We start from the raw sequence: 8,122 nt of genomic DNA on the forward strand, positions 1-8,122 counted from the left end.
ATGATTATTTACTTTTTGGATTTTTTCATTTTTTTATGTAAGGCTGATAATTTGGACAACCCATTAGTGACCACTGGGTTGGAGGAATTGTCGTTAAGCGTCTTGCACAAGGACACATATACGCTCACAATGGTATTGGTAACAGGCAGGCGCGCTAACCACTATGCCACGGCGCCGGACAATGTTAGTACCTGGGTTTAAGCGAAAAATTAAAACCTAATAAAACTTAGTAGTTTAGAAACTATAAACCATCAAATTCCAGTGCCTTTTTTTATGGGAAGTCCCATGCAACGTCGAAACAGCCGAATTTTTTTAATCCGGCGGGTTTCTTTCACACGAATTTTTTAGAAGAAGTATCGTTTTGGCAAATTTTGATGGTACCTTTAGGTTACCTTTGAGCATTTCTACCAATACTCAAATTTTTATTTTTATTTGGTTTGTGTCCCTTTAAGAAAGTAATAGTCCGATCGCTTCCATTTACAAAAAACAACAATTCAGCGTTTGTTATTTTAATACAATTGATATTTTAACTATTAATACATTTTGACATTTTGTTCATGTTAGGTTCAGAAAAACAAATGATGTATGACGACACCGAAGGACACGAGGACGATACTTCAGTAGTTGAAAATGTAAGAGCTAACGCGTTTACATTAAAATCAAACAGTTATTCCATAAGAAGTAACGACGTCGAAGATTTTTCTAATGCTATCGAAAAGGTTGTGATTCATGATCACCAGTCTCAATTGCAATTCTCAAAACCGGATGATCATGGAAACAGAGCAGATTGGAAACGATTTGATAATATTGTTATACCTGGTGGGTGGAGGCGAGAAGTAAAATTAATCGATCTGTTGCAATTAGGTTTGGTAGATGAAACTACGGCTGATGATTTAATGATTACCTTTTCAAAGTCCGATGATATCACGGATGATGCTTTGGTTCCAGACACGTTAAAACCTTATATTTTTGGAGAGTGTCCAGTTGCAGGTATCATTATATCAGAATCAGGTGAAAAAAAATCAATTTACCGCTCAGCTAAAGACGGCATTTTGAGGCGGGGGACGGCAATCAGTCTTCTTGAAGCACAGGCTGCAACTGGTAACATCATAGATCCAATAACAGGTCGAAAAATGTCCGTGGCGGATGCGTTTCAGCTTGGCCTTTTGGACAAAGTATATGAGTCTGTGGTATCACGTGCCGAAAGAGCTGTAGTTGGTTTCAAGAGCAAAATTTCGAATTCTGTCATGTCGCTTGGTCAAGCCATGGAAAGGGGACTGGTAATCGAGTCTCACGGTATCAGGCTCCTTGAAGCTCAACTCGCCACAGGGGGAATTATTGATCATGAAAAAAACATCAAACTTCCCATTGACATTGCTGTACAGCAAGGAATTCTTAATCAAACGTTAGCGGACAAACTCTCCTCCGTTTGCTCACACGAACCTGAGCATTCCGAACTTGATGAGTTGAAAACGTTTTTCGATCCGAACACCGAAGAAAACGTGACTTACGTTGAGTTAATGAAAAGAAGCATAATAGACGAAGACACGGGGCTGAGGCTTTATCCCCTTGAAAAAATAGGAAGAAGAAGATTTAGCTATGCAAGTTATTCTGGAATATCAAGTCTTGCATCTTCTCGAGCTAGCAGTAAAGAAAGCATTCCAACTGCTGTCGCTGCAAGCACATAAAACCATTGATATTGCGACAAAATAATAACGGACTTACATGAATGTACAGGCATACATTTTACCAAGAATACAACTTTCTCACGTTTATTTACTGTTGCCTTTTTGGTAATATAAAACAATATTGAAATGGGGAGTATAAAAGAATAATAATTTATAATGTGTTCAAAATACAATTAACTTTTAAAACGGTAGTGCTTTAGTACAGCTCGTGCTGTTTACTACTGCCATGTCTGTATTGACCTCATTTGTTCGAATAACACTGACATGGGTTAAATGAACTCATTTAACCTATTATAGAATGAGCTGCAGCATTAGCGTAAGATCAGTGATAAACAAGTCAGCGAAACCGATAACAAATTACCGAAATCTATTTTTAGTGCAGTCTTTCTCATTTAGCAGTTTAAAATATATCAAATAATAGTTATGAGTACAGTTTACTTATCTGTTATACAAACTGCCACGTTAACCGACAGTAACTATGAACAGTTTTGAAACGTAACATTATACACGAATAATTACCGGTGCGTGCAGTACGAATGCAACTGGCAGTGTTTGTGTTGAGCTGAAATCGACGCGAAAACCTTACTGTGACGATTTAAACTACATTTGACAACAAAATTAAACATTTACAAAAGGGGCCTGCACGTAAAAATAAACAGTTTTCGTGAATTACCCTTTACTTACCGTCTTACCCTATGATTTAACCCGATTTATAAATAATATAGAAGCTGAGTGGTCTAGTGTGTGGTACTGCAGTTAAATAATTCCAGAATATATTCCAAGAAAAGTGTGTTTTATGTCGTCACCGTTTCCGATATCGCCGGGAGAAAATCGGCTTGCGTCATGTATTGGCGAACTCGCCCTACGTCACAACGCTATTGTTTAACTGCAGCGTTCGACTTTTTGTTGTTAATATCAAGGAACTGCTTCTTAATAAGCCCTATGTCAACAAGTTGCGTGTAGTTAGCTGCTCTAGTGGGGTTTTTTGGGGTTAAACTGAAAGCTATAAACGACTGACGTGAATTGTTTTTGTCAGTATTGTTGTGACGTAAGTTATTTCTAGTGATTTTGTTTACAGTGAGATACACAGTTTGTTATTATAAGCGGTGTATGGTATTGTGATAGGCAAAGTATAATATATAATCATGGAAGAATGACATTAATGATAACGACGCTTTGTTAGTAAGACGATGAGTGTAAAATACATGAACGACATGGAATTGTGAGATCGGACAATAGATTTAACATTGTATCGCAGTTTTTGACAACTCAGCATGTGCGAACGACCATGGCAAACAACCCTGCTATCAATTTGGCAAGTCAGCGAAATTTTCATCAATATTTAACGACTGTGTGGCTGGTTGTTATTGCCAATTACTTTGAACCTATGACCCCAACAATATTAGTTTTATGTCGTAGGTAATTTTTGTATGATTGTGATTCTTTGTCGGAGAAGGCTCGTTATCTCTTTATCCAAGTAAATTAATTAAAAAGCGATGCTGATACCTACCTTAAGCTCGGTGTTAAGGGTAAATGGAACAGAAGAAGATTTGTAAGTTAGTTAGAACAGCGGTTCATGGTATAACTTCTCATTAGTGTCGTTCATTTATTTTTTTGGTTTCTAATAGGTTAATTAAGACGATGCAATGAATGTTATATTAAAACGCCTGTAGCTAATGGAATAGAGATGTCTTCGAATATTGTAAACAATGTTAATAACCAAACACAAAGCTCGTCCTCGTCAACGAACAACAACAAGCACGCAAATGGAAAGAGACCATCTCTGCATAATACAAATCCTTTAATTGTGAACAGCAAACAGTAAGTTAGTTTGTAATTTCTTGGAAATTGTTACGTTAGTGGGTTAATAATTGTAACGATTGACTACTTAGTTTTAAATATAGTAGTATCAAGGAAGATGGGACAATTTGTCAGACGGGAGTTTTTTCAATTTTCTTTTTACGGACCCCCGTTTAATGAAAGCCAAAAAATAATATTACAGAATTATTCACAGTATTATGATATAAAACGCACGACAACGCCAATAACTGTTGTTAAATATTAATAAAAAATACGTTAAATAGATACAGTTTATTTAAAGCGGTGTTATTTTAAAAGTTTGCTAAAAATAAAGCCGATGAATTTTTGTACACTAGAAATTCAAGTGTGTTGTTAGAACACGCTTGTTTTGTCCGCGTATACAACACACAATACGGCAAAGGCGTGTTGTTGGTATGGCGTGTTTTTCAGGCTTCAAAACGGCACGCCGTTTTGTAACAACACGCCAGTTTAAAACTAGTGTAGTTTAAGGTGAGCGGAACGATTAAACTAGTTTCATAAATTAAAAAAAAGAATATTTCGTACAGTTTGCTTTACAAAAATAGGCAGGGGTCAATATATCTTAAATTAGGAATAAAATCAGCCAAAATTACTATTTTAAATCTATATAGTAGGGTGGGGGAAGATGAGACACCTTTTCATTCTATTTTCTCGTCCCATTTAGTAGTAAACAAAAAAAATTAAACAGTTATATAACCCTATCTTCACAACTTCCATAAACTGTAGTTAATTGCCTAAAACACAATCAGGATATTTGGATATTAAGTGTCCCATCTTCCCCCACCCTACATTATATAAAGTTTTCGTGACACAGATACTAGCACAAGCTTTTAATTTCGTTCGGTTAACTACAAGTTGCAGAATAGTATTAATATAAAAATCAATTCAATTCTCCACTTTGTAGTTATGTAGCTTTTATTGCCAAACTTTAAAGGGTTTCTTTTAAATCAATACTTTTTACATCAGAGTTTATTTAAATATAATATATACCAATATAATAATAAAATAACGTATGAAAAATAAATTCAAAAATCAGTCACATGCACTTGGAGATAATTTATGATAACTGGCTGGAAGGATAATAGAACAGCAATACCCAGTTTGTGGCAAAAACATAGACTTTATTCAAAATCCTTATTAATTTTCGTTGTTACAAACTTTTATGTATATTTGCAGGATACAAAATTTATTAATTGAAAATATAACAATTCCATTAATTTTTCAAACAATACCACCTTTTCCTACAATAGCATACTAACATGATTAACTTTAGAAATGGGGCAAGAATGTTTAAACTTAATCTTAAAAAATGTTAATGTAATTGACAATGATTTTAAACTGTCCCAACTTACCCCGCCTGTTTGCAATCGTTAAATAACTCCCGATCTGTTTATATGTTTGTTTGAAGTGTTGTCAATTCATAAAATATGGTAGTAAAAGCTCATTGTATGACCCAAAATCAGTCTTATACTTTAATTTTTTAAATAGTGGTGTGCAATACGTGCTTATGTGTCCCATTATACCCCCGACTATATCCCGGTTGTTGTATCGACACGTTTTACCGATTATCTGTAAATGATAAATATCGGTCTATAACAACAAAAGTATAAGATTAAATAACCTAGTTTGTTTGGGTAGAAATGTGGTTTTGATTGGTATCAATATGTAGAAGGGTATTCCCATAAACAGCGAACATGCAATGTTACGTAACCGTCCATAATATCGCTAAATTGCTCAGTTGTTCAATTATACTGTTATTGTTAATGAAATTATAGATATGTTGAACCTCCCGACGGTGGCTGGGGCTGGGTGATTGTAGTCGCTGTCTGGTTTGACAATATGCTGGTTATCGGAATGTTAAAGTCGTTAGGCGTTCTGTTTCCAGCATTCCGTTCATATTTTCAAGAAAGCGCTGGAGCCATCTCATGGATCAACTCAATTTCTTTGTCTATGAGAGCTACTGCTGGTAAGTATTAGTATTTCATTGTATTTTGTGTGATATTTTTCGATTTAAAGGAGTCATTCAGACTTTTAGTCATGTTAAACGTTTGGTTTGCTAAATGTCATCACTAAATAGAGTAAAATTAACTTAAGCACGTTGCTGATGTCGTATGTAGCTGATTCAAATGCATAATGGTGTTTATAATCATTCACAATGACTAATCTCAACAGCCCCGCTCTCTGCTGCGCTGAGCAATAAATATGGAGAAAGGAAGGTCGTGGCCCTTGGTGGAGTTTTGGTTGTTATTGGTCTCATCATGAGCGTTTACGCAACTTCACCATACTATTTGTACGGCTCCCTTGGCTGCGTAACAGGTGGAATTATTTTAGCTGTTTAGTATGTTATAAAACTCGGTTGCAATACCGGTAATTTAAACTTTGAATTTTAATGCAGACATTATCGATTGATCAAAAATAATATGTTAATGCTTTTTTATAGGAATTGGTTTTGCCTTTGCCTCTCTTCCAGCTTTAACCATGATTGGTCGCTATTTTAAAGTTCGTCGTTCACTTGCAAACGGACTTTCCAGAAGTGGTGGCGCAGCGACCTTTTTCCTTGCGCCTTTGCTCCAACTACTTGTAACTAATTACGGGTGGCAGGGATGTCTTTTGATAGTTGCTGGACTAGAATTGCATCTAATAGCTTGTGCATTGCTGTTCCGACCTTTACGACTTAAAGAAGAACTGCAATTCGAACCCACCACAACTTTAAAGAACCACCGGGACAATCAGATGCAACCTCATACCTTCAACGATGAATTTACCAAGAGTGATGGTTTTAAATCTGGGTTTGTTGCACACAGAGCAATAAGTGATCGACAAAAATTGAAAATGATGCAGCAAGAAGTTGAGAAACGGGTGCAACAATATGGGGTAACAGAATCTTTGATCGTAGATCACTTTCCTCAAATAGAACCTGTATACCAACCGAAGCAAAAATCGACTCTCGACTTCAGTTTATTGCTTAACCCCAAGTGGGCTGTAATCACCTTAAACCTGGTACTCACTCAGTTTGGGTATTCCATCACACTTGTACATACTGTTGCTAGAGCCAAGCTATTAGGAATAGGCGAATACGAGTCTGCGATGTTGTTATCGTTTGTTGGTTTGTCTGAGGTGGTTGCCCAGTTATCCTCTGGCGCCTTCGCTGACAGACAATACATAAAACGAATACATCTTCACAAGATTTATATTGGGGTGATGGCAATTGCGACGGCGTGTAGCCTCTTGTGCAATTCATTCCTAACCATGGCGATCTACTGCGTTCTTTTCGGCTGTGGATCCGGGAGTTGGCAAGGCAATATTCTTCCTCTTACCGTTGATACTTTGGGAGTACGGACGTTACGCAGCGCTTATGGATTCTGTCTCTTCTTTAGTGGTGTCTGTGGTCAATTGATAGGACCTCCAATTGCAGGTATTGTGGCAGTCAATACGTCTTTATGGTATATATGCCTGTAACCAGTTTACAATTTATATATATGGGAAATTGACCTTAACCCATAAAGTAGAAATAATACTAAATATTAGTAATTGTAAAATTCACTGATAACTTTTTTCGTTTATAGTGTAGCGGCACGCCAAAAAGTTATGGTTTTAAAGATATTTCTTCATTTACCACTTGTATTCATCAGGAATGATGTTCGACGCCACGCAGTCATATACGTACAGCTTCATACTTGCTACAATTTGCTTTTTCATCGCCTCATTCGTGTTATGGCTTGAAGTTCCAGCTTCTAAATTCGTTCGAAGAAAGGAGGAAAAAGCCAGAAAAAACTCAGCAGTTGTTTCAACTGACGAAGATTATGACATTTTAATGCAAGAGATCAGCGGGTTAGCATAAGAGAAAGTGATCGTTAAAATGTTCACGGCGTTCAATAAAAATCAGTTGGACGAAGCCTGTGGCAACCGTTGAAATATTGTATCTACGTTAAAAAAAATGTTGATCTCGATTACTACATTTGATAACTATACTACTTGTATTTATAATTTTGTGATCCACTTATATACCTACTTCTTTTTGACGAACCTTTAACATAAAGTATAAACAAAAAAACGTTAATTGATCCAAGTGTAAGTGCTGTAGACAATTTGATGATCGAATCATACTGCCTGTTTTACTTGTAAAATAATTCACTTTAACTCATCGGATATAACTTTAAGAAATTTAAGAAAACTGACATAGTATAGCAGTATTGTAATTAGGAGTGGAGGATTTTATATATAAATGTTGAATTCAGCACATAAGAAAGATTATAGCAACGAAGTAAGTTTTCTGATATTTCTTAAATTAAAGACTTATTTCAAACTATACACATAAAGTACTGAACTCATTTATGCTGGCTTTCAATCTAAAAGTTAAAGTACATTTTCCCTACGAATTAGCGCCTTAAACAGATAGAAAAGTAATCGGTAATTACTCATTAATTAGGCGACCGTATGCAGTATGGTTTATAAAACTATGCTTAGTTTAAATTATTTTATAGAGTGTAATCATTTAATTAAATTTTAAGGTATACAGTAGGGTGGGGGAGATGGGACACCTTTTACCTCTATTTTCTCGCCCCGTTCAGTAGTAATCAAAGAACATTCAAAAA

The 8,122-nt window shown here is 35.8% G+C and overlaps 2 protein-coding genes across 2 annotated transcripts in view; both read left to right on the forward strand.

The window, feature by feature from the left end:
- The window catches only part of LOC100182972 (epiplakin), a 5,604-nt gene extending 3,730 nt beyond the window's left edge, over nt 1–1,874 (forward strand). The window contains exon 5 of the mRNA XM_026839843.1: nt 565–1,874. Within this exon, the coding sequence (XP_026695644.1) occupies nt 565–1,688 (1,124 nt within the window). The 3' untranslated portion in view covers nt 1,689–1,874. The remainder of the gene's footprint in view (nt 1–564) is intronic.
- Nucleotides 1,875–2,825: 951 nt separating this feature from the next.
- LOC100180621 (monocarboxylate transporter 5-like) lies at nt 2,826–7,681 on the forward strand. The gene is made up of 5 exons (XM_009862010.3): nt 2,826–3,509; nt 5,303–5,493; nt 5,700–5,843; nt 5,968–6,942; nt 7,160–7,681. Exons 1-5 carry the CDS (start codon nt 3,376–3,378, stop codon nt 7,366–7,368), a joined length of 1,653 nt encoding a protein of 550 aa, XP_009860312.1. The 5' UTR covers nt 2,826–3,375; the 3' UTR covers nt 7,369–7,681.
- Nucleotides 7,682–8,122: the final 441 nt, after the last annotated feature.

This window comes from Ciona intestinalis, unplaced genomic scaffold, assembly GCF_000224145.3.
Source record: "Ciona intestinalis unplaced genomic scaffold, KH HT001058.1, whole genome shotgun sequence".
In the NCBI taxonomy this organism is placed as follows: domain Eukaryota; kingdom Metazoa; phylum Chordata; class Ascidiacea; order Phlebobranchia; family Cionidae; genus Ciona; species Ciona intestinalis.

Bases quoted from the DNA above. Each gene is read 5' to 3' on its own strand.
- LOC100180621 (XM_009862010.3), top strand. From the start codon at position 3,376: ATGTCTTCGAATATTGTAAACAATGTTAATAACCAAACACAAAGCTCG. The intron at 5,494-5,699 runs GTAAGTATTAGT...TAATCTCAACAG, and splicing joins GTCTATGAGAGCTACTGCTG to CCCCGCTCTCTGCTGCGCTG. The intron at 5,844-5,967 runs GTGGAATTATTT...GCTTTTTTATAG, and splicing joins CTCCCTTGGCTGCGTAACAG to GAATTGGTTTTGCCTTTGCC.